The sequence below is a fragment of the Pseudochaenichthys georgianus genome, chromosome 16, assembly GCF_902827115.2.
Source record: "Pseudochaenichthys georgianus chromosome 16, fPseGeo1.2, whole genome shotgun sequence".
NCBI classification, from domain to species: Eukaryota; Metazoa; Chordata; class Actinopteri; order Perciformes; family Channichthyidae; genus Pseudochaenichthys; species Pseudochaenichthys georgianus.
Genome location: NC_047518.2, coordinates 641,887 through 669,025, shown reverse-complemented (window position 1 = coordinate 669,025; position 27,139 = coordinate 641,887). Strand labels below are relative to the sequence as shown.

General features: G+C 45.6%; 1 protein-coding gene across 3 annotated transcripts in view; it reads left to right on the top strand.

Moving 5' to 3' along the window:
* Positions 1-27,139, top strand: part of cdk14 (cyclin dependent kinase 14) — a 257,958-nt gene that overhangs the window by 181,723 nt on the left and 49,096 nt on the right. For all 3 annotated transcript variants that reach the window (XM_034102038.1, XM_071205779.1, XM_034102039.2), the window contains 4 exons: positions 5,838-5,901; positions 11,043-11,091; positions 17,021-17,160; positions 21,034-21,173. In XM_034102038.1, the coding sequence (XP_033957929.1) occupies positions 5,838-5,901; positions 11,043-11,091; positions 17,021-17,160; positions 21,034-21,149 (369 nt within the window). In that variant the 3' untranslated portion in view covers positions 21,150-21,173. The remainder of the gene's footprint in view (positions 1-5,837; positions 5,902-11,042; positions 11,092-17,020; positions 17,161-21,033; positions 21,174-27,139) is intronic.

Below are 27,139 nucleotides of genomic sequence, written 5' to 3'. Positions count from 1 at the left end.
ACCCTCACCGGAAATGGGTCCGACTTACTGCCGAGGACCCGGACACAGCTCTCGCTTTGGGAGTACAGAGATTGGATGGCCCTGAGTAGAGACCCCCTCACCCCATACTCCCGCAGCACCTCCCACAGTAACTCCCTGGGAACCCGGTCATACGCCTTCTCCAAGTCTACAAAACACATGTAGACCGGATAAGCGTACTCCCAGGCCCCCTCCAGGATCCTTGCGAGAGTAAAAAGCTGATCCGTCGTTCCACGGCCAGGACGGAATCCGCATTGTTCCTCCTCAATCTGAGGTTCGACAATCGGCCTGACCCTCCTTTCGAGTACCTTGGAGTAAACTTTCCCGGGGAGGCTGAGTAGTGTGATGCCTCTGTAATTGGCACACACCCTCTGATCCCCCTTTTTGAAAAGGGGGACCACCACCCCGGTCTGCCACTCCTTTGGTACCGTTTCCGACTTCCACGCAACGTTGATGAGACGTGTCAACCATGACAGTCCCTCAACACCCAGAGCCTTCAGCATTTCCGGGCGGATCTCATCCACCCCCGGGGCTTTGCCACTGTGGAGTTGTTTGACGACCTCAGTGACCTCCCCCCGGGAGATTGGCGTTGATCCCCCGTCATACTCCAGCTCTGCCTCTAACATAGAGGGCGGAGTTGTCGGGTTCAGGAGTTCCTCAAAGTGTTCCTTCCAACGTCCCAACACTCCATCAGTTGAGGTCAACAACGTCCCATCCTTACTGTACACAGCTTGGATGGTCCCCTGCTTCCCCCTCCTGAGGTGTCGGACAGTTTTCCAGAACAACTTTGGTGCCGCCCGAAAGTCCTTCTCCATGTCTTCTCCGAACTTCTCCCACACCCGCTGCTTTGCCTCGGCCACGGATGAGGCTGCTGCCCTTCGGGCCTGTCGGTACCTTGCAACTGCTTCGGGAGTCCCCCGGGATAACAAATCCCTGAAGGCCTCCTTCTTCAGTCGGACGGCTTCCCTGACCACCGGTGTCCACCAGGAGGTTCGAGGGTTACCGCCCCTTGAGGCACCTAAGACCTTGAGACCACAGCTCCCCACCGCGGCTTCGGCAATAGAGGCTTTGAACACCGACCACTCTGGTTCAATGTCCCCAACCTCCACAGGAATGCCCGAAAAGCTCCGCCGGAGGTGTGAGTTGAAGGCCTCCTGAACTTGGGCCTCCTCCAGACGTTCCCAGTTCACCCGAACTACACGTTTGGGCTTACCAGGTGTATCCGGAGGCTTCCCCCGCCACTCGACCCAACTCACCACCAGATGGTGATCAGTTGACAACTCCGCCCCTCTCTTTACCCGAGTGTCCAAAACATACGGCCTCAGGTCCGATGATACGATAACGAAATCGATCATGGACCTTCTGCCTAGGGTGCTCTGGTACCACGTACACTTATGAGCATCCTTATGTTCGAACATGGTGTTTGTTATGGCCAATCCATGACTAGCACAGAAGTCCAGTAACAAACCACCACTCCGGTTCAGATCAGGGGGGCCGTTCCTCCCAATCACGCCCCTCCAAGTGTCTCCATCATTGCCCACATGTGCGTTGAAGTCTCCCAGCAAGACTAAGGAGTCCCCTTCAGGAGCCCCATACAGGACTCTTTCCAGGGTCTCCAAGAAGGCCGAATACTCTGAACTGCTGTTGGGTGCATAAGCACACACAACAGTCAGAGTTTTCCCCCCCATAACCCGCAGGCGTAGGGAGGCGACCCTCTCGTCCACTGGGGTAAACTCCAACAACAAAGCACCTAACCGGGGACTTGTGAGTATCCCCACACCCGCCCGGCGCCTCACACCTTGAGCAACTCCGGAGAAGAATAGAGTCCAACCCCTATCCAGAAGTAAGGTTCCAGAGCCGACGCTGTGCGTAGAGGTGAGCCCAACCAGATCCAACTGGTACCGCTCCACCTCCCGCACAAGCTCCGGCTCCTTCCCCCCCAGAGAGGTGACGTTCCACGTCCCCAAAGCCAGCTTCTGCCGCCCGGGTCTGGTCCGTCGAGACCCTCCGCTTTCACTGCCACCCGTCTGGCAGCGCACCGGACCCCATCGATGTTTCCCGTAGGTGGTGGGCCCGCGGGACAGAGAAGCGGAGGTGTTGCCCACGTTGCCTTTTCGGGCTGGGCCCGGCCGGGCTCCGTGGCAAGCCCGGCCACCAGACGCTCGCCGACGAGTCCTCCTTCTGGGCCTGGCTCCAGAAGGGGACCCCGGGCTTCCTCCGGGCCGGGTATCCTCACTTCTTGTTTTTCCTTTCATGAGGTCTTTGTACAACACACACCTACACACTGTACAACACACACCTACACACTGTACAACACACACACCTACACACTGTACTACACACACATCTACACACTGTACCACACACACCTACACACTGTACAACACACACACCTACACACTGTACTACACACACATCTACACACTGTACCACACACACCTACACACTGTACAACACACACACACCTACACACTGTACCACACACACATCTACACACTGTACCACACACACACACCTACACACTGTACAACACACACACCTACACACTGTACAACACACACCTACACACTGTACAACACACATCTACGCACTGTACAATCACATCTACACACTGTACCACGCACACACCTACACACTGTACCACGCACACACCTACACACTGTACCACACACACCTACAGCTCCTAAAGCATAATCAGGCTACAGCTGTTGTGTATTTTATTATGTGAAGCACTAAATGGTCTTAGAAAAATATCGACTCTTTGTTTGTAGATATCTACTAAACTACAGCAAATAAAGAGAGTAGGTCTGTTATACTGAATGATGTATATTATACACACTGCTCTGCTTTCTGCACGGAGCTCACAGCTGTTCTCTCTGTAAACATCGCGTTGCGATGAAAGCAGTTTCTAAAATAATATCCAGGGGATGCATGCAGAGCTGTCATTGGCTGAGATAAGTCCGGCCGTGCGTCACGCCTCCACTGTTCCCGGAAATGCATCCGCGGAGGAGCCGTGGAGGACCCATCAGTGTATCCTCGAAGTGCATTTAGAGAAATGAGATGTCCTTCAACATGGCACGCTGAAATTCATTTCCGGGTCACTACCGGAGGACCGAGGAGTCGAGGAGTCAAGGAGGGGAAATTTGAGTATTGAGAAACCTCTCATTTAGCTTAGGAACCTTCCTAACGGAGTGAAATTACCCAGAAGTCCCTCAGTGGCAGCCATGATAAGTGCCGTTGGAATTCTCTAGATGAAAGGAAAGGAGGTTTCAAACTTCCTTTATAACCTCCTTTAGCTTAGGAACCACTGGACCTCCCTAACCGAAAGGAGAGGAGAAAATGCTGCCCCACAATGCATTGCAGCCGCAGCATTTGCCGTCACTCAACAGTCGGCCGTTCATGGAAACAACCGATTATGACCGAGAAATTATATCATGAAAGTTACGGTGCTTATTAAGCTTTTTAAAACATAGGTGGTAAGTTGCCAAAGTGCTTTGTTCTGAACGTTCATCAGTATTATAATCAAAAAGAGAAATATGAACGTTGAAATGATCAAATAAAGTCAACATTTCACAGTCTTTACTGAGCTGTGTGGGGTTTGTTCAACTTTTAAAAGATGTTTGAATGGTGATATACACAGTGATAGATGTTAAGGACTAACGTTTATAATAAATACATCTGTATTGATTTTAAGATCTTTAGTTCATACAATCATACGTATTGGGATCATTGGTATTAATGTGGACCGGAGGGAGAGGGGGACGAGCACTTTCCTTTTTTATTTCAATTCCAACTTTGGTCCTGAAGAATATGTTTCTCTGTTGTCCTCGTTCATAAAGCAAAGCAGCAGCATCAGAGCACGGTACAGAAGTCCCTCGTTCTTATTGAACATCCATGTTGTAGTCCGCTGTACAGAAAACTGTGGTTTCCATGGTTTCCCCACAGCAGCAGACGCACATTCATGACGTCCGCTGGCGCATCATAAACACGTTGGATAGTGAAAGTGCAGTCGGATTCTCTAAAGTACCGCAGTCTCTTCTCCTAAGTGCTTTTGAATTCTCCTGTCCACTATCCCTTAACCCCGTGACGTTTCACTCAGAGGTCAAGGAATAGACGATAGGGTTAGACGTTAGCTGATTTTTGGATTATTCGACTGCAGCCAGAGAGCCTCCTCGACGCTCGATCCTCGATATGCATTTAGAGAAATGGGATGTCCTTCAAAATGGCGCGCTGAAATTAATTTCCGGGTCACTACCGGAGGAGTCGAGGAGGGGACATTTGAGTATTGAGAAACCTCTACAGTGATGTCGTCTGTGTGGTCTACAGTGAATGTATTCCTGACAGCCACAGGTGATAAGAATCAAAGGTTCCCAGAGGATCCCATACTGTAGGAAATGCATGCGGGTCATTTTGACCCACTTATGGAAGCTCGGGGTAGCAATACAAAAACTACAATTTCTTAAAATGTACATTTTAAATGTGAATGGCATGATATCCAAAACATGTTTTTTGAGGAATAGCTGGAATATGAAAGGATAACAAAATGTAATTACAAAGATACTTCAAGAAAACCACCTCACCCACTTATGCACCTAAGGGTTAACAAGTTAGCAAAAGTGGTGAGAAAAAATGATATGGTTTCATACAAAAAATGCGTATGCTTAGTAGCACGAAGCCCATGGTGGTAATAGCTATTATGAATGGTAAAGTCTTATATAGCTTATAGCTAAGGGTATTTGCTATAATACACTTAAATGATAAGGCACTTTTCAGTTATACAATGCGTTCACAGAGAAATAGACACCATGAATACAACAGCTTGAATTCATAAAGAGAATGAAAAAGAAACTAGAAAGCAGAAAGTGAACATGGAGTAAAACACATGAAAGTGATTTATTTAAACAGATGGGATTTGTAGCCCTGATCCGAGGATGTTAGAGTGAGGGGGGGCATGGGGCAATGGAAGGTCGTGTGTGTGTGTGTGTGTGCGCGCGTTCGTGCGTGTGTGTGTGTGTGTGTGTGTGTGTGTGTGTGTGTGTGTGTGTGTGTGTGTGCGTGTGTATGCGTGCGCGCGCGCGTGTGTGTGTGTGTGTGTGTATGCGTGCGCGCGTGTGTGTGTGTGCGTGTGTATGCGTGCGTGCGCGCGCGTGTGTGTGTGTGTGTGTGTGTATGCGTGCGCGCGTGTGTGTGTGTGCGTGTGTGTATGCGTGCGCGCGCGCGTGTGTGTGTGTGTGTGGCTCACTGTAGCAGAGCCCTGATTGACTCTCCTGTAGGAGTGTGCTGCGGGTCAGAGACAGCGGGGCAATCTGGAAAGCATTATGCTGCTTAGCTGCGATGGATCATGTGGAAGGCATGTCCGCTGCTCTGGCTTGTGTCATCATGCAGCGGACTGTGTGCGTGAGAACGCAGCCAGTCTTTCCATTAAAGTGACTAATCAGGATGATTGCACGAGCTATGGGATGCCTTTGTGCTGCAAGTGCACCTTTCTCGTGTTGAAGTGTCTCTTTCCCTCACTGTAATGACTCACAGTACGAATGGGTCTTTTTGTAATGGCAAAGTGCCATTGTGTGATTTATATTCAACACAAATATATCACAAATGGTCTAATTGTGTCTGCATATATCTTGATTGGTCGTTAATATATTTTTTGTAAGATCAATTTGTTATGTGGAAGCAACTATCCTAATGCATATGTTCACAAAGCAGAAATGACAGAAGTTGGTATCTGGGGTTTAATAATTTGAGAACTTAAATCTGAAGTAGGACAAATGAGTATATTTCATTGCTTATAACACACTTGTTGTTGCTGTGCTTTTCAGGTCATCGGCACCCCGTCAGAGGAGACCTGGCCTGGTGTTAACTCTCTGCCACACTTCAAACCAGGTAAGACCTTCCATGGCATTAAGTTATACCAGAGATATACACAGAGACAACATTTTAATGCTTCAATAAAGTAAATCATAATTCAACCTAAACCAAAAGAAAGAACACATACAGTAGTGTTGGTCAGAGGGTTACCAGGAAGCATTGGATACAAAGAGGAGTCAGCATAGGAGCTATCATCCTTTGTGTATGCTATGTTTTAGCAACAGAGTATAGCAACACGTCTTATTATAAGTATTATGGTTTGTTTTATTTGTAACTAATGTCATTGCATCTTGAGTTTTTTTTATTACTGTATGCTGGTTCAACAGTCTCACGGCATTTCGTGTTATAGTCACGAAATTAATCTATTGATTCGTGTTCACCAACACGATTTCCCCATTTTTTTCGTGTCACACAGAACGATTTTAAAAGCAATGTAAATAATAACAAATTAGAAGGAAACACAGGTTAAAAAAAATACAGATTTCAGTATTCTGAGCCCCATTTATTTTCCTCGCGGACGGCAAAAAAACTCCGATATTATACTATTTAAAATAAAAGGGTTAGGGTAAGATATTGAGTAAGAAAATGTTTATATGAACCACAGCTTAGGGTTAGGGCGCTCCAAGACCCGACTGGACAAAAACACGTGGTGCAGGCACGAAACATACTACCATAGAAATAGCCTACATTGCTTTTAAAAAATGCGAAAATGGTGTTGGTGAACACGAATCAATAGATTAAATTAATTTCGTGACTATAAGACAAAATGCCGTGAGACTGGGTTGGCTGGTTTGTTTGTGTACTTATATAAAATCAGGCTCCCTGCTTACACTTTAGCTCAAACAATAGCAATACCAGGCTTCATGCTAACACTTTAGCTCAAACAATAGTTATCAACACCAGGCCTCATGCTAACGTTGTCAACACCAGGCTTCATGCTAACACTTTAGCTTACATGATATATTTACACTTTAACATACTCATGTTTGGTATGAAGCCATGGAATTTGCTTTGACTCGCAACTTTTGCTCACTTGTTAATTAATAAGTCATGTTATCAATTAGTTATTGGTTCTGAACCAATGGGACAAAAGCCCACTACACATTAATGCAGCAGCAGCAGCAGCAGCAGGGGCAGGGCAGGCTGGGGTAGGCTGGGGGTGTCATCCATGCCCTCTGGGAGCTCATTAGGGCTTTTTAGAGGGAACATGAACAGAGGGAGTGTAGATTAGTGCGTGCTGATGGAGTGGAGGAGAGGGGACAGCGAGGATGGACATAAAGAGGGTGAGAGTGATGGTGCGGGCAATGGGATGCAGCCTCCCATCTCCAGTGGCCAATTAGGGACCAACTAGGGGGCTAATGGTCTCGAACACACACACACACACACACACACACACACACACACACACACACACACACACACACACACACACACACACACACACACACACACACACACACACACACACACACACACACACACACACACACACACACACACACACACACACACACACACACACACACACACACACACACACACACACACACATACACACACACACACACAACACAACGTGTAATCTCTCATCCTGTGGCCATGGCGACGGTTGTTTCTTGTTTGCACTCAAACACAGTGTTGAACAGCTGTGCAGCTGTCTGACAACACACACAAACACACATGCTAACATAGTCAGTGATCACTGTTCGATCCAATTGGGCGAAAGAATGATCACCACACATCATAGGATTATGATCTGCTGGTAATAAATACAGATTCGCTTTAACTGTTCGATTGTTCTGTATATTCTAACCTCCTCTGAAGGTTACATCATGGTAGGGTTATCAAAAGTTCATCCTTAATATAGATTTATATTTTGTATTCAAAATCAAAGCAAAATACATATTTCCATATCCATATATGTCTTTGTTATATGAATTGCAAGCTGTGTAGGGCAAAGTATTACTTTTTGTTAGCATTGTGTTTTTTTCTCTTCAAAAGTCTATCTAATACGACAAAGGTCCAACAGGGTGACTTTACGGTCCAAACTAAATAATGCATGGTACAGGCTGATACAAAAGTATGATGCTAATCTGGTAACCTGTAAAATCAACGTCCTTTAAAATATATTTTGTATTTTCCATAATCTGAATATTTATTGTCCAAAAATAAATGGAATAAAGCCCAGCAGATGGCAGTGTTGCGTTAGTTTGGAAATCCTTTCCCGTTTTCACTGAGAGCCTCTGGTATCTTCGCTCTGACCTCCGGTGACTGGCTATCATTCATCACATATTCACTGTTATTTTCCAAGCTAGCTTAACATCTCTTAGTAGCTTGATCTCAGAATGGAAGTATATCTTTACATTGGTGTGGACATGAAAAGGTTCCACAGACACTTGCTATCACATGTTGTTCTGGTTCTCTACTCTGATCTACCTACAATCTAATGACTACTTGTGTATACGGCCAGGCTTTAACATGCCATTCCAAGTCAAACCAAATATATCATATCATAAGCAGTGACTTCCCTGAGTGTTCATCAAGTATCCTGGTGTTCAGTTGTGACTGAACAGATGGAGTGGCCTCCCACAGCAACCCAGTGGCAAACAGCCACGATTCCTGCCGTCTTATCTGAACAAAAGCTCTATTTCGGAAGATAAATTGTTTAATGAAGTATGCCCAGCTCACAGAAGTCATCACAAGCAATGTGCATGTATCATATCATATTGAAAACATTCACCAAGTTACATTTAAATGTGTTTAATACATTCAAAAGGAAAGTGAGATTTAAATGTAGTTGTAACCTGTTCCAGTCGTAAGGGAAAATATGACTTATAGTAGGGCTGTGCAATTAATCGTATTTTAATCGCGATTACGATTTTAGCTTGCAACAATTACGAAAACAACGTAATCGAAATAAAACGATTATTATTTTTTATTTAAAAAAAAAAAAATGTAATTATTATTTTATTTTTGTATTGTTTTTTAGTTGAATTATACTTAAAGTTCAGGTTAATCAACTCTTAAAAACATACGGTTCACTTTTTTTTTCAATAAATGGATGTTTTCAAAGTAAATGGATAATCGTTTTTAATAATCGTGATATCAATTATTGACCAAAATAATCGTGATAATGCCATAATCGCACAGCACTAACTTCTAGTATCCCAGGCATTTTCACATGGACATTATGGACAGAAGAATGTAGTCTGTACTGTACATTTAGTTTTGCCACCATTTAAAAGGACTTTTATATAAAACTGTACAAATGCTCTATATATTTTGCTACCACTACATGTTGTCTTTGCATGTCATTTAGGAATATAAATAGAGATAATTCAATATGAATGAAAAATATTCTATTTCTGTTTTTGAAAAGAAATCGATATTCAGCATTTTTCATATTTTTCATATTTCCTTGAATTATCAGTGTATACAGCATACCGTTGAGGTGCTTAAGTGTATAGTTTTAAAGACTATTTTCTGGGCCAGTTTAGCCAGTATTAGACCGGTTAGAAAGAGGGTACAGTGGGGATGACACGCGTGAGGCACCGCGGCAGGATTTGAACCGGTGCTCTCCACGGCAGGGAGTGATCATGTATGCTGATAGATGAAACAACATTCTGCTAAAACAGCAACACTTTTACATCACTGTACAACAATAACAGATTAGCTCTACAAACATTCAGATTAAGATGGCATGTTAAATATATCTGAATACACGATTATATCGTTGTTGGTTTATCTTACTAGCCAAATGTAATATTCCAAATAAAAAGGATGGGAACAATGCCTGTGATGTTCCTCTCACCTCAGCTGCTGAGGCTGGTCAGGCTGCAGCTCACACTGACACTCGCTCGGTCGGCTGGTTGGCCTGGAGGAGCCTTCCTCAAATGAGAGGAGGAGCCACACCTTCTTTGTTCACACTTCAAAGAAACACTAATTGTATTAAGACTTTGTTTAGATATTTGGACTTAAGGGGAATAATTATTAAAACAATCAATAAATACCTTACTATACAAATGCCCCCATTGTTTCAAAATGTATACCGCTAACTACGAAAGCATATTCCAAAAGGATTTAGACCGGGGGTTCTCAAAGTTTTGATGAGTGAGGGCCAAGTTAGGTACCCAATATTGGATTGAGGGCCGCCCAAGAAAAAACGGAACACAAAATAATTCCAAAACAAATCCTTTCTTTATTGTACTAACCAATTACCGTAACTCGCGAGATGCCTCGTTGCCATGCAACCAGTAGTCTAGCAAACTTTCCACAAGCTGTCATTCATAATTTAGGAATGACAACCCAGGGGGCGCAGTTTTACCATTCTTAAATTCCATTCTAATTCTTACTAGATATGACCATGGAGGATTCAAATATAACGCATGCATTTCAGCGTGTCACATTAACTATCGCGGGCCGCCAGAAACATTTCCGAGGGCCGCCATTGGCCCGCGGGCCGCACTTTGAGAACCCCTGATTTAGACATATGGGCAGCACGTCATGTGTTCTGTCAAGTTGGATCAAGACAGTAACCTTTCGACCCTAAGTGTACATTTGACGGATTAGACAGGCCAAGAATCAGGCTGTAAAAAATGCAGTCGCTCAAACTCACAAATGTAGGATATTATCTCTGGGCTGCGCCGTTAAAACCTTTAACATCGTGGATCCAGCACCTCTCATCTGCATGCTGGCCTCACAACGGAACACGTGTGGGACGCCAACACACTTCTCCTTGAAACCAAAGGGGTTTCTGTTGTCCCATAGTCCACCTTCTAAAGGAGAATGGTGGACAGCCAGTTATTGACCTGTCTCACTACAAACATTTGAATATGGCACAGCAAGAAACACACGTGTTACGAATCACTTATGGTCACATTCCTGTGAAGTGCATGTGCTCACCGGCTCTGCCCTCTCTGAGCAAGTTCAACATACACCTGCAGCTGTCCTGCTTTGCTGTAAGTGGAACGCATGGTAGGACTATGAGTGATTATAAAGACATTGCAGGTATGTTATATAGTAGTAACCAATAGAACCTCTACTTGGCAGATGTTACAATGGGCTCTGTCTTGATAGACCACCGTATGCAGCAGGTCTGACTTCAATGTGATGCCAAGTTAAGGACTAAATGTTGGTGTGTTGTCTTTTCATTACAGACCGCTTTACCGTGTACAGCCCCAAGAAGCTCAGACAAGCCTGGAATAAGTAAGTGTGTGTTACTGTGTACTGTATATACCTACAGTGTTGCGTCATAGGGTGTTGAAGCTGACGTTCCTAGCTCCTTTCTTTAGAGGCCCACTCCCCTGGGGTTTGAACACAATGATAGCTCACACACTCACATGTTCTCCCTCTGCCTCCACCCTTCCTGCAGCATGCGCGCGCGCGTGTGTGTTTCTGCTCAGGCTCATATGGCAGAAAAGGGTCATGGTGGCACAGTCCAGGCTCCCCCAGATGTGTGCCACTGTTTGCCCGAGGCCAACATCTGGAGGGGAGACCACAGAGGGCAGAGGGGGGTGAGATGTACGTAAAGCTCCAGCTGTCTGATCAGCTGTGTCACAAAGTCTAGCTGCTGCACGGGGTCCACGAGACTTAGATACCTGTGTCCTCCTTCAATTCATCTGCGTCCTTATTCCTTACTGACACCACCCTCATAGAACACGACTACAAAGGAACATCTACCCACATCTACATACATACGTTGGCCAGCAGTGCCTCAGATACATGTTTAACTTGTTGTACAAAGAGGGACTCCCTCGTACATGCCCTTTGGAATTATTGTAACATTTAAAAAACTTAAAGATATTCAAAATTGGCTGCCAAAAAAATGCAATTGTAAAATCGATTTCCCCAGCAACCTGCCTGGACAGTCAGTGGAACGTGTGTTTCTTTGTTTTGCAGGGATGAGTGGGGATGCAATATTATTTGAAGACAAATCCATTTTTCATCAACTTTGTTATTCTTTAATTAAAGTGTTTATCTTTTTTCTCATACACATTTTTTTATTTTGTTAATACTTCATATTTGAGTTTTTTGGAGCAATTTAATGTTTGGTGTCACGTAGACATTTTGATTGTAGTGTTATTAAACACCATTAAATACAAATCAAATGATATATAGAAGCAGATGGAACATGAAGACGTTTGTAAGGTTAGGCCATTTGGCCAGGCGGACACGTTGTAATCCTATTTCATCCAGCTTCACGTGCATTGTTCTTCTGTGTACTGTTGCTGTATGAAGTTATTAAATAAATAGTCATGTTGATTTAGAAGTTGAAGTATCTCTGCTGTCATATAACAACTGTGGAACTCCAGTTTGAAACAGTTGGGAAAGCCGGCTCAAGTTTGGAGTTGGTTATAGTGGATCTAAGGAATGTAAAGAAGTCTGACCACATGTGATGACCAATGCAAAATGGAGTGGGTTCCCCTCCCAGTGGGCTGGCCCTGCTAACAGTCCAGGAGGACATAGACATGTGAAGAAAGAAGGTGAGGGGGAATGAGTGGCACTTCCTCTGTCTCTCTCATCAGAGGCCAGGAATGATGACTGTGATATGAACTCACACTCTCCCTCTGCTGCTCTCCTGGTCTGCTTTCTTGTCCTTCCTGCAGCTGAAGACATGTGAGAGACTGCTGTCCAGTACAGGGTTCAGGGTTTATATCGCTTTGGGGCGCTTCTGCACTGTAATATATATATATATATATACAACTGTATGTTCTTGTAAAATCCCATATTGTGCCTATTTTTCAGGTTCATGTATTTGTATATGAATACTACTTGATTACTTACAGATACTTAATCTTTAAATGGACGCTAAATAGACTGCATGTATATACCGCTTTGCTTTACTCTTCACACACATTCATATAGAGGCAGAGGCTGCCTTACAACGTGCACCTGCTCAGGAAACTATCATTCAGAAATGCATCTTTGATAGCCATTTGAAGCTAATTGGAAGAAAGCATCAATAACACCTCCACATGTCGGCGCATTTCCACTGCAGCGCGGTTTAAGCGTGCCGTGCCGTGCCCGGCCCGTTTTTGGTTGCGTTTCCACTAGGCGTAGTAGTACCGGCTAGCGGGTACTATTTCATAGTTTTTCTGGCCCCATCAAATCGAAGTTCTTTCCGGGCCATCAACCAGGCTGAGCATGCTAAACTAGAGAGAGAGAGGATCGCTGGCAAGGGGGCGACAACTACAACAAGATGAACATATTTGACCGTGATTTAATTGTAATACACGTTTCTAAATGATGCCGACGTAACAACACACTGATACCGGTTAGTAAAACCATGAATTAATGCTTTGAGTCTGCAGACAGACGGCAGAGAAACACCTTTTAAAATGCGTGTTTCCTAAATGGAGCTTGGCTAAGCTAACGTTATATATGCTCCGACCGTCCACACTCACAGCAACGGCCTACAGACATAAAGCAGCGACTGTACTCTCCATGACTCAGGCAGTCTGTGGGTTGGACTGGTTTCACTTGTGTCTAGTTTCTGAACAGATCTGAGGAGCTGTGAGCTCTGAGGGCTAACAGCTAACGGCTGTGTTGTTTTTCTGGGGTTCTCATTGAAGATGACGTCACGGCTCCGCCTACACTGCGTTACTATAGTTACTGCCCCAGCTACTAAACTGTAATGGAAACGCAGCATAAAGTGAGCCTGGCCTAACAAGGCCTAACTATACCGTACTAAGCCGAGCGAGGCCCTGCAGTGGAAATGCGCCAAAACCGTGTTAGTAAACGTGTAGATTATCAGTCTTATAGGAGGATTTAAAACTGGTTGCATGTGTGCTTCAGCTTCAGCACACAGTATCAATATTTATTTATATATATCTTTGACTAGATATTAGTTGTTGAAAGTTCATATTTATAGCAATCCTGAAAGTGCTATACTATTTGATATCACATTTATGAAGAGAGAGTGATGGCATACCTGAAAGTATTTCCAATTGAAGAACTAGCACGCCTTTAGCCACAGCTGCCCCCTGTACATGCTGTAATGTTCATAACACACATTCATATCTAATACTGCCCACATGAATGCAATTCCTTTTGATTCCAAACGTTATATATGAACATTGAATCAGTAAGGTATAATCACTAGACCGGATGCCAGACATTGATCAGAGGGTCCTGAGCAGCGATCTGCTATCGGAAAGGGCAGATCTCGAGAATCTCCAATAGACCCGCTTTGTTGAACCCATCTCTGAGAGCACTAATGTCCAGTGGGACCCTGCCGCCGCATGCTCAGGCCTGATGGACTCAGATGCCCTCACAACAACCTCATCATCAGCTATGTCACATTTAAGATGATGTCTTCAGACAAGATACACACAGCTTTCTTCCTAAAACAGCTCCTGCTGTCTGATCAAACGAAGAGACCACTTTCTGCCGTGGGGGGGTGGGGCGCGTATCCTCTATCTCTCCTCTCAAAAGGCCTTGGTGTAGTTTCTGATAGAATGCCTTTAAAAGCATGGCCACGCACCAGTGAGGGAGGAATGCTCCTCTCTGCTGTGAGCGCGCCTTCACCTGCAGGAGATATGATCCATCTCACTGTCGATGTGCACTTATTCATCGGGCCGGCTGACAGCCATAGCACAAAGGAATGTGCACCTAGTGTACATCAACACTGTTCAAGGGCCAGCATGCTCACATCCAGGTGATTTCACACCTACATCCACCCTTTGTGTTGGCACCTGCAGAGAAACCGCACAGCTAAGCTTTCAGAGAGCACTTGAAGCAGATGAAATCTAATAGGCATTTTTCATTTCTGGGCACATTCACGCTCCCCAGAAGATGAGCCCTTCGATGTGAGTCCTTCCATGCAGGCATTTCCTCTAAAACAGTTGTCAGTAAATAGTTCTCACAATGTTTTTATAATGCGCTCTAACCGCATTAGCCCTGCAAAATATGAAGACACATCTCTCTGGAGATGTTCAGTGCAGCAGGGCTGTTGTACAAGTCGGAGCCCGTTGCTGTGCATGCTGGGAATTTACAGCCGGAGCTGATGCTCATCAGTCATTAAGAAGTTCAGTGAGTGTTGCAGCTACCAAGCAAATGGAGCTGCAACACTCATAGCATAGCAGGCCCTTCCCCAGCTCAGTGTGGACTTCAGGGACAGTCAGCAGAAGCAAGTCCTCAGAACTCAGCCCATGGATCCCGTACTTTTGCAATAGATGTAAATCAGAAAAATCCAACCTGAGCATACAAGCAGCAACGGTGCGTATGGGTTGTAAGGTTTGCAATGAAGCTCAATGCCCTGTGGAGACGGCACCCGGAGGTCTTAGGCATGTAGAAGATGCATTCAAAAAACCCACATCACAATAATCCAGCCCCAACATAAACCTTGCACCAATGAGAAGCTCTCATTTCTCGTCAGAACTGATGAATAGCTGCACTGCTTCAAACCAAACTAGTATCAGTAGAGGCCTTAAGAAGCTGTCTCATTTCACTTTCAGCTATTTTCCATAAGTATACTTTCTCACAAAGACTTTCTGAGCGCACTGGAGTCCCGCAGCTGTGGAGGAAGAGGCGAGCGGAGGCCCTGATGGACTTCATTAACTCTGCTGAGTGGCGTGGATGAGTTGAGCAGTTCCCCCTCCTCTGTCTCTGCTGATAGGTGGAGCTGAGATCCCCACTGTGTCAGAGTGCTGCGCTGTGAGAGGCTGCAGAACATGAGGCGCTCTGTGCACGAGAGCTGAATGACATCATGTTTCTTTAATGCAGAGATGACTAATTACTCACTGAAGGTGTTGCTCTTCGTTATCTTCAATCTCTTCTCCCCCTCGGCACTGCTAGGTGGGTTCAGGAGTTCAGTGACTCCCAGTATGAATACACACACACACACACACACACACACACACACACACACACACACACACACACACACACACACACACACACACACACACACACAGTCACACAGTTTGCTTTCATCTTGAACAGTGTTTGTGACCCACTCGTCGTGTGTGCTCTTGTGTGTCTAACCCCAGTTTCCACCGGTTCCGTCTGCGCCGCGTTACGGCCGCGTTACGGCCGCGTTACGGCCGCGTTACGGCTGCGCCGCGGCGGTCGTAGGGATCGCGGCCACTCTAGTCAATGGGTGCTATTCCACCACACGCGCCGCGTTACGGCTCAGACGCGTCCCAGAAGCGGCTCGGCGCAGCGCTTCTCTAAAATTAGGATGAATCCTATTTTTGCCGCGGCGCAGCCGTAAGGTAAGGTCGGGCAGGCAGCCCCCCCTCGCAGGAAGTGGGAAGGTGAGCATCCGGGCCAGGCCCATCCCCCACATATACTAATTTAGCAGACCCCCCTCCTTCATCACAACACCTCCACGACGATACGCACAATGGACGACGAGGTTTTCATAATGGAAGTGGAGAAACACACCATACGATGTAACCAATGGTTACTACAAGGACAACATCAGAAAGGACAAGGCCTGGTTTTAGTCGCTGCAGTTTGTGGAGTGGAAGGTAACAACTACATATTAGGAAATGTATAACAACAATAAACACAATTTAAACAGACACAAAAATAGAACATTTAACTACGTGGCCAACTTACTTTCTTGTAGAAGTACAAATGTCCAGGATGCCCGAATCAATAACAAAACTGCGAGCCTGAACGCACCACGCTACGCTTCTGAAACGCTTCTGGGACGCGTCCGGTGGGTTATGGCGCTAGAGGAGGTCGGACCAGAACCGCGGCGCAGCCGGACCCAGTGGAAACTGGGTCGAGGTGTTTTCCTCTTGAGTCAGCAGACCTCAGCATCGTTAGGAGGCTTATTTGTTGTTGTCAGCAGCTCTGTGAATTGCAAACAAAAATGTTATTTCTCAAAGTGATGAATTAATGGTAACTCTATATATATATATATATATATATATATATAAGGAAAGAGCATTGGATCGGCTAAATGGGTCGACCGCCTGTTTTCTGTTGTGGTCAGAAGAAAAGGGCAAAACCAAGAAGATGCTGATGTTAAAGTAACGGTTGAGAACTGTGTCCATGCCAGTTATGTGTCTAACGTTTTGCACTGTGGGAATTGTAGTCTTTTATCTCAAACCTTTTTTTGAACTGTCTCGTCGCGTGTGCGTCTCTGTGGTGTCTCTCTGATGAAGTGTGCTCTGTGTGTCAGGTTGGGCTACGTGGACCACGGCGAGGAGTTGGCCTCCAGGTTCCTCCAGTGCTTCCCAAAGAACCGGCTGTCTGCCCAGGCAGCGCTGAACCACGAGTACTTCAGCAACCTTCCTCCGCGGCTCTGTGAGCTGCAGGACAGTACGTAACACACACACACACACACACACACACACACACACACACACACACACACACACACACACACACACACACATACTGTTGACCAAAATGCAGAACATACTTCTTTCAGGCTTATTAGAGAGGTGTTGTGATTACGTACTTTAGAAGGCCGGCGTGGAAGTCAGCATCGTAAGGGCTCCCAGTGGGATTTTTCCATTTGGATTCTGGAATATTGCAGAAAATAAGATCTTTGGCAAATAAGCAGGATCATCTCCAAATATCAACGCCACTTTCTGTTTTTGTAAGCGTAAATGCAACTTGGCATCCTTCGTCACAGCCTCCAGTTTGAATGCTTCGCCGATGACATACAACTCTACATATCACCAACACAAGCCCCTCCACACACATCAACTGAAATCACACCTTGTAGCTTATTCAGCTCACTTTTAATGCTGCTAAATTGTTAACAAATGTAAAAATCACAAGCAGTATTTACATTAAAAGAAGTAACAATGTGCAGAAAATGGACTTTTCTTTCCTACGGTGAGATACAGTCAGAAAGTGTCTCTCCTTCCTGAGCCCCTGCTCTGTCCTCCTGCTCTCTGTCTGCAGAGGCGCAGTGCAGACACCTCAGGGCAGCTCCTTGTCCCTGCAGAGAAAGCTCTTATCACGAGGCTGCCGCTGGGACAGTGAGCGCAGCCGGACCTCTGCTGGCTGCAGCAACACACTCGTTCTGCTTTGACATCGTCCGGAGCAGGCTGAGGCACTGCTCCGTCATTTGACTGAGGGGGCCTTGCTGGGGGGGCCTTGCTGGGGGGGCCTTGCTGGGGGGGCCTTGCTGGGGCCAGTATTTTATGAGTGGGGCGGATTTAATGCTGGGCCAAAAAGAGAAAAAGACTGTGTTCAACATTTTAACATTTAAATTGTGTATGGCGCACAAAAAACATAAAATACCATCATTGGTGTTTTTTGGTAACATCATTGTTGTTATAGTTAAATTATTATTAAATGACATAATGGAAAATAAAATGCATGTTAGTTTACTTCGGCTATTCACAGCACAACACTACCTACAAGTGCATTGTCAATATGAACTCCTCTGTTGGAGGGGGGTGAAAGCTCATTGTAACAGGGGCACTGGCCACTATTGCCCGCACCCCCCACCCGCTTCAACAGCACCCATGCACTGTACCTGGTGATTTACAGAAGTACAATGCTTCACTTTAGAAGCAGATATGAATGCTTTTGTTGAACACATTTTTGTTTTAGCTGTTTTAACTTTTAAATGCACTGTAAGGCGACCTTGGGTGTCCTGAAAGGCGCCTCGAAATCAAATGTATTATTATTATTATTATTATTATGTGTGCTGCATGTATTTGGCTGTAAGAGTTCAAGGCTATGTTTCAATGAATCCCACAGAATTGTGTTATTGAATGAAGGTCTGTCTGAGATGGCACATCCATATGATTATACGTACATCGCCAATCCCCTAAGCTGGTATCCATTAGCGGTGTGAAAGCCCGCTCAGCAGACCTGAGCGTGCTGCCACTGACATGGTGGTCATTTTATTGGAGAATTCCATTTTTTTTAATTCCCTGCGATTAGGAATTCTCCGCATTAATAATCCCGTTATCAGCACCCAGCAGGTTGTCGTGTCTGAAAGGAATCAGAGAGCGGCGGTCACTCGCGGAGGAGGAGAGAGATGCTGCTTTTGATTTCTGTCATGCTCGCTTGCTCTCTCTGCCTCCTCTCTATTGTGCGGCACATGTGACACAGGCAGCAGAGCTCTGAGGGGAGACAATTCAAACAGTTTGGAGAAAGTAGGACAGGAGTGGATAAACACAAAGTCTTCCAATGTGTGTGTGCAGATTTGCCACTCGCAGTTCTGTGGGGGAAGGATGTGTCAGAATTATGCAAATGAAGTGAATTTGAGATAAAGAACTGGCTAATTACTCCAGCTGTGAGAGCTAGACTGCAGCCAGGCGCGGTAATAATGCTCTGATGGGAACAGCCCAGTACAAGCTGCTCTACGGAATCAGCACCAGTACTACCAGTAACACAGATGTCATATATGTTTGAGAAATGAATGCTTTGGAGTAAATGCCCCATGCTCTTGCTGTAGGGATGAGCAGTATGCTTTCTAGGGCCAACTGTTCACTCTATTGCCATGTGTATCATGGCTTCATCCAGACAATACCCCGACCGATTACCCGGGACAATGGGAGAATTACTGAGACAATGGAGCTGCTGAGCTTTCTGTTACTCTGAGGATTGGATAGTAGCATTCTTAATTTGATTTCAGAGGAAGTGTGTGAGCCTGGCAGAACTCTCTCCTGTCTCTGTGGACAGAGCGTCATGGATCCGGAAGTGAAGAACTGTTGCTCTTTGTGAAATTCCACTGCCTTTATTGACCAGTTAGAGAGAAGGATTCAAACCCATTTGCTCCAATAGGAATTAGAGCTAAGTCCACTTTGGGATCCCCATTGTTCACCGAAAGATAAGCACCAGCAACAATGAGCCAATGGAGAAGGGTTTTGAGTGTTCCCTTAAACTGAACTACTGCCTCTGAGCCATGAGGATTTCAGATGGTGCCGGCAGAGGCCCTGCATGTGGTGGAAGGGGCAGGTGCACGTAACATCTACAGCAGGGGTGTCAAACTCAATTTCATCTTGGGCCACATCAGCATTATGGTTGCACTCAAAGGGCCAGTTTTATATATAAGACTATATAAAAATACATACATAGATTTTTATATATATATATATATATATATAATATATATAAAATAATAATATATATAAAATAATGTATATTACATTATTGCCTCTGCATTGGATTATTATCAGATAGGGTAATAACCATAGGGGTAATAACTTCATAATCAACTACGTCTGAAAGCAGAAGTCTGGGGCAAATAATTGCAAGTCTCTTCAGTGCGCATGTCGCAAAATTATTTAAAAAGATAACCCACATTTTGGAGAAAAAGTCAAAATAAATGACATTTTGAAAAAAAAGTCAGATTCTGAGAAAATAAGGCATATTTTGAGATGCATTGTGGGACATGTAGTTTATGGGCAACGTGCTTCTGTAAATCGCAATGTAATACACATATTACAGTATATTCTTTGCAAGCTCTTGTGGGGCCACATGAAGTGAAGTCGCGGGCCGGATTTGGCCCCCGGGCCTTGAGTTTGACACCCCTGATCTACAGCATAGAGAGCTGCAGGTATGAGTCCTTACACATGGAAACGAGTTAGCATTGAACCACTTTAAGGTTCCTGGTCTCGAAGGCCACTGTTTGTCAGCGTGTTTTAGGTTTGCCACAAGGTGAAGAAATTGTTTTTCTAAAGATTTTATATCCCGCAATGTTCTGAAATCCAATGAGTTTTAAAAAGGCGGCCCTGCGATGCTAACTTCTGGGTCGGCCTTAATGTGCCGGTCTCAAACGCTTCGGCTTTTGTTTGAACTGTTCCAACAACACATTCCTGAAACTGAATGAAGCACTTAGAATATATCCAATGCAAGTGTTCCAACGGTCCAGGTTCCTTTAGGACGGACCAACAGATGGGCGAGGGAATGACAATAAAAGGCGAAAGTGAAGTGATAAGACTATTGACCTTTTTCTTTAAAAACATTATGATAAGAATTAGGAGCAATTTAGAATCTAGAATTGCAATTTTTAACATTATTATAATTTAAAAACAAGCGAGTACAGTTCAAATGTGTCATGTACCAATTGAGATACCTTTAGAGATACTTATGACGGCAATACTTAAACCCTAAGAAGCTTCTCACTGCAGATACATATTCAAATCTTCTTGTGTTATCTCTGTGTCTAACTGCTCTTCCCGCCTGCACTCTTCTAACCTGCCTGCGTCTCCTCCCCTGCAGTATCTTCTATCTTCACCGTACCAAATGTCAAGCTGCAGACAGAGAGCGGGGACAGCATACAGGTGTGCGCGCGCAGGAACAGCCAGGGGAAGGCTTCCTCTGGAGGCAAGCACTGACCTGAGGCAGCACCCTGCTGACAGGTACGCTCTCATTACCGTGTGTGTGTGTGTGTGTGTGTGTGTGTGTGTGTGTGTGTGTGTGTGTGTGTGTGTGTGTGTGTGTGCGTGTGTGGCCTAGCATTACTATACTTGTGGGGACCTAAATCTCTTTACACAGTCACGTGTGGGGACTCGTCTCCCTTATGGGGACAAAATGGAGGTCCCCATGAGGGGAGTCATTCATTTTAGGGTGAAGACTTGGTTAGGGTTAGGCCTGTGCTGGTTCTGGTTAAGGTTAGGATAAGTCTCCAGGAAATGCATGTAAGTCAATGTAATGTCCCCTGAAGTGATGTATACAGGTATGTGTGTGTGTGTGTGTGTGTGTGTGTGTGTGTGTGTGTGTGTGTGTGTGTGTGTGTGTGTGTGTGTGTGTGTGTGTGTGTGTGTGTGTGTGTGTGTGTGTGTGTGTGTGTGTGTGTGTGTGTGTGTGTGTGTGTGTGTGTGTGTGTGTGTGAGTGTGTGAAAGTAATCAGGTTACTTTTATATTTTGATACTCAGAGTAGGTTACTTATAATTTATTTGTACATATAACTAGTTATTGTAACTAGTTTTAAAGTACCCCTCCGCACCCTGGTGATGATCTGATTGGCTGCAATGCTACCATGGTCTTTGGTCTTTTATCTGAAACTATCTGAAGTCTGATGTGTGGCATGAATTCATTTAGCCTTATCTGCATCTGAGTGTAATGTTCTGTTTTTAAAGTCATCCTCACATGAAATACCCTACCCTGGGGAAAGTAGTGCATTCTAAGCGAGCCTTGCATCATAGTTATCCACGTTGTGACCTTGAAACAGAAGCATGTGTTCCTGTTCTTTATGCAGGGCTCAGAGCACGCTGAACAGACTTTACTGCTTGGAGTATCCTGCATTTGGTGCTTCAACCATTTAGAGATTCTTACAAAGTGTGAGAACAAAGGAGTGTTCCTGACGCGGGCAGGAGGGATGCTTAGGCAGTACGACTCGAGTCAAATGGAGAACATGTTATACTTCTCAACTTTAAAAAAGTAGTCAGGGTTTTTTCCAGGCGTTCTCCTTTTGAATAAAACATTCATATTCCTCTTTTGGTACATGGCAACCCACAGGAACAGCATTTAACCATCAAGTTCCATTTGTGTCCAAATAAGGAAAATGTCCGACTCAGAAAGACATGAAATATAATATACATGAGGTTTACTGACAGAATAGAGTCTGGCTGTAGGTCGCGTTCACACCTATGGCTCACCCAGTCGAACCCTGGTGCGTTCAGCCCTTAGCCGCTTGGTGCAGTTTGTTTGGGTCGGTGTGAACTAAACCACCGGACTCTGGTCCGCCTAAAGAGGTGGTCTCGGACCGCTTGCTAGTGACCTCTGGAGCGGTTACTCATTCGCTGGTGTGAACGCAGTCCGCACCAAAGCATAGGAAGCGTAGTATACGTGTCACAAGAACGCGGGTGTCTTCAAAATCGTGGGCGAAAGAGTGAAGCAGAATGAAGTGTTGAACAGTGTCGCGTAAAGTAAAAACAACTATCAAACTAAAAACTATACATGAAAGTCCGAGCCACCTGCCGTCGGTGAAACCCCCTCCCTGCTGCAGAACGTCTCATTATGTGTGGTGTGGTTTTGGATCGCACATTGTCTGGTTTTATAATCATATGCGCCGTTGCTGTCGATATGCTCTCCAGATTAACAGCAGAAACACAACCTGCCGAGGCTGCATGGCGGAGGCTCCGGTAGAAATGGCCGGGATTTGCGTTTGTACCCCCTTAATGTCTGACCAATGGTTGAACAGCATTTCCGAGCACATGACTTGTGTTTAAAGTGTATAGCCCGTGTGAACGCAAACCGAACCTTCTGAAAAGTGAAACAATGTAACAACCTGTGGTCGGGTGCGCAGCAGAGAGCGGACCATTCGGTGTGAACGCGACCTGACTCTACGATGGGATTGAATCGTTTTGTGGCAGGCAATCTAGAATGCTGGCCTATAACGTCTTAATGTGTAGACAAAGATCTGATGTGTTTATGTATCTCAACTTTTATTTTATCAAACTTTAGCATTATTATCATCCCATGTTCTATTTATTGATTTGTTCCCGGTCTTCCCAAACGTAGAGTAGCAATCCTCACTCAGGAGATTGTACTTTTTCTCGTACGGCCTTCCCTTTAGTTAACCTATTGTTGTAGCTAATGTGCTGACACAAATATTACAATACTTTCTAATATGTGTACCGTCAGTATGTCGATGTGTTTTGATTCCATCATCTTTAAAGTAAACGAGTATGGAAGATGGGAAAGCCCATGAGACGGTGATGCAGCACCAGAGACCAGAGCGGACATTTTAAAGTTAGCAGTTTAGTTCATCACACTGACAACTCTCTCAACACTTAGTGCCCCCCACCCCAGCCTTTGTGTCTCTGAAGCCATGAGATGTGTGTGTGTGTGTGTGTGTGTGTGTGTGTGTGTGTGTGTGTGTGTGTGTGTGTGTGTGTGTGTGTGTGTGTGTGTGTGTGTGTGTGTGTGTGTGTGTGTGCACTGAGGCAGAGAATGCAGTAATAGATGTGAGGAATGGCTTTGAGTGGGAGCGGAGGGTGTCCCTTTCTTTAGACGGGCTCTCTTTCACCCCTCAGATAAAGCTGCACTATTTGCATGTAATAAGAGGAGCAGAGGCCAGGGAGGGGGTAAGGCCGGACTCTGGAGAGAGAGCAGAGGGCCACATGATATCTGAAATTACTGACAGGTGCAACGACACACTGAACACATCAAGATCTGCAGCTTTCATCTCAGAGTGTCTCCTAGTCGACAACGTGTGCAAACTTCTTCAAATCAGGAAGTAGCTTCAGTCAAAACAAGCCGAGTTAATATTCCAGGCGTGTGTGTGCGTGCGTGTGTGCGTGCGTGCGTGTGTGTGTGTGTGTGTGTGTGTGTGTGTGTGCAGGGTGGAAGTCACCCCACTGAGAGAGCTGTGTCCTCTCAGCTGCTGCATTTATATTGGAACCAGCCCCTTTGTCCGGGCCCGTCCTAACGCCTGGGAGAGCTGCACTGATCGCAGCCTAATCCCTCTGCACACATTCACATGAATACTCTGACACCTTACAGCAACACGTGCACTCAGCCGTTCATAACATCACGCATGCACATATCTGAGTATTCATGGTTTCAATGAGTCAAAACATTACATTAAAAAAAATGCACAATATTGATTGTATTCCTTAAAGCTGTTAACATGGTCGTTAGTGCGGAAGGAGCTAGAAGGACCCACATATCAATGGAAGCATAGCAATGACATAGCAGCTGATGTTTAATAACAGTCGTCGTTATGCAACCGTTGCTTCTGTTGTTGGAGTCAGTGTTGACTTGTTCCATATTTAACAAAGTCCACAACCTGCTAACTTAAAGTAAGCACTACAGTATGAGTGCATACTCACAACTCTCAGAACATTTCAGAATTCATTAGTTGCAAAAACATTAATGTCAGAAAAAAAGGGGCAAAATGCTTCACCAGGGGAAGACATCTTGTTTTCATTTGAGCGTGCACGTCCTCCCACACAGCAGCCTGACGTGCCACCACCTTCATTAGTGCTGCATTTCTACTACGCAGGGACATGGGAACATGTTCTGAACCATTCATGTTGTTGCTTACCTGCAGCTTAATAGTGCTATCACACGGTCAAACCATGTGATAGAATACACCGGAAGGTAGTCTAGACTTCAGAATCAAAATGTGTTCATCCCACAGACGGGAGTGTGACAGAGACGGAAGAAATAGAACACTATTAGATAGAAGGCACACGCATAATATTTCTATATTAAACAAAAAAGATATATATATATATATATAATATACTCAATTACAGTATACATTCAGGTAGATAAGTTAGCAGCAGCAGTATTAGTATAGTCACATGGAGAATGACGTGTGGTAGATAACAGGACTCAAAGTGTTTTTAATATGAGACTGCAACATATATTGAGCAAACGACATGTGTACATGCTACATTGAAATACCTTTAACATTAAACCATTCTTTCAATTCCTTCTTTCACTAAACCGGCTTTTCTGGTTTAGTGAAATCAGAGTAAAAAGAGGGGAGGGAAGGGTACCAGGGGAAGGGGAGAGGGAGGGGGTAAAGGAGAGCTGGAGGGAGCAGGACAGGGTTCCTTTCTGTTGAGGCAGCGTTGTATTATTTATAGGAGGTGGTGGAGGCAGGCCGCTTCAGAGGAGCAGAGCAGCCCCTTCTCTTTGTGGGGACATTCCCAGTGGGCAGGCTTTGTGCTGGCTGGATGGCTGCCTTCAGGAGGCTGAGAGCGAAGGCCGGCCGACTCCCTCACTGAGGCTCAGCCACACTGCAGCAGCACAATGTGTGTCAGCGCTGTGGCCACGGCGAGAGAAAGGACGGGGGACGGGGACAGGGGAGGGGGACAGAGTGGGAGTGATTTTGGCAGGAGGGGAAAAGAAGAAGTGAGAAAAGAGATAGCAGGAGTGGTCTGAAGAACACGGAGGGGAAGGGGAAGGAGTCAGGTCTGCTGCACAGTACTGCATTGATCCATGGTTATTCATGATTCTGCATTATTCACGAGAGGAGCTGATGCAACTCGGAGCGGAGGGGAGGCAACGCCCCCCCCATCAATCCTCTCAGTGACCACACAGTTCAACTGCGAGTCCCGACAACAAGTGTGAGCCAGCTGCTGCCCTGTCTCTGAGCCTCCGCGCTCTCACTCCAGGCGGAGTGTGTGAGGAACGGGACGCAGTGTGCTCACAGTCAGAACGCATAGCGCATCAGACAGTCGTCCAATCAGGGGGCAAACAGCGCATTCCAGACCAGAGGGGAAACAAACAGCTCGCACACATGTATTTTGAAAAGAAGGTCTTCAAAAGAATAAAACCATTGTTACAGACATACAGAAAGGTCGATACTTGATAGTCATCCCTGCTTGTTCCTTTATTTTGTATCCGAGAGAAGCTTTCGTGAAGCACGCGAGCTGCTCATAAGGGACTTAGATAGGTGTTGGTAGTAAAGGATTCATCTGGTGACAATAAGCACAACTCCAAACAAGCCGCTGTTGCTCTGTGTCTGCGGCGTACATGGTCAATAGTTTGCACACCGCCTTTTAACATAATACATCAGTGTGTGACTCCACTCGCTGGTCATGTGCGATGGTGAGGTAACCCATGCTACAAGATGCAGGTAGTAATACAAGTCCATCTATCGCCTCTCAACCTGCGCTTCAGAAATAGCCAAGCCACCATCAATAGCATGTTTCATTTACGCGACCCAGATGCTGTCAATGCAGCATGCTCCATAGGACCTGACCAATCACCAATCAGATCCACATCCAATCCAAATCATCGTGTTGTTCCGACATGATGTCATCTGGTTGAGTGCTGCTTGGTGTTGGGCTTCACACGCAGCAGCAGCCTTTCTACAGTGTGTGTGTGTGTGTGTGTGTGTGTGTGTGTGTGTGTGTGTGTGTGTGTGTGCGTGCGTGCGTGCGCGTGCGTGCGTGCGTGCGTGTGCGCGCGCGCGTGTGTGTGTGTGTGTGTGTGTGTGTGCGCGCGCGCGTGTGTGCGTGCGTGCGTGCGTGCGTGTGTGTGTGTGTGCGTGTGTGCGCGCGCGTGCGTGTGTGTGCGTGCGTGTGTGTGTGCAGTCAGCCGTCACAGGTGGACGACAGGACAGCACTGTGTCACTTTGAAGATAACAGCTGCAGGCAGAGCTCCACTGTAGTGTCCGGAATGTAGCTGTGCCAGCCATTTATCTACACACACTCACACACACGTTCACACTCGCCTTAGGTGTCATCCGAGTGACCATGCAGCAGACCTTCATCGCTATGCAGACATTTCTCTTGAAGGTAAAAGCACTATTTCCCCCCGGTGTGTTTCTACCCCGGAGTCTTTCTACGTAAGCCATCCGTTTCCTAAATGTACAAAGGCAACAGGCCAGTGGAGAATCTCTTTGGCTCTGTAGCGGGAGAGA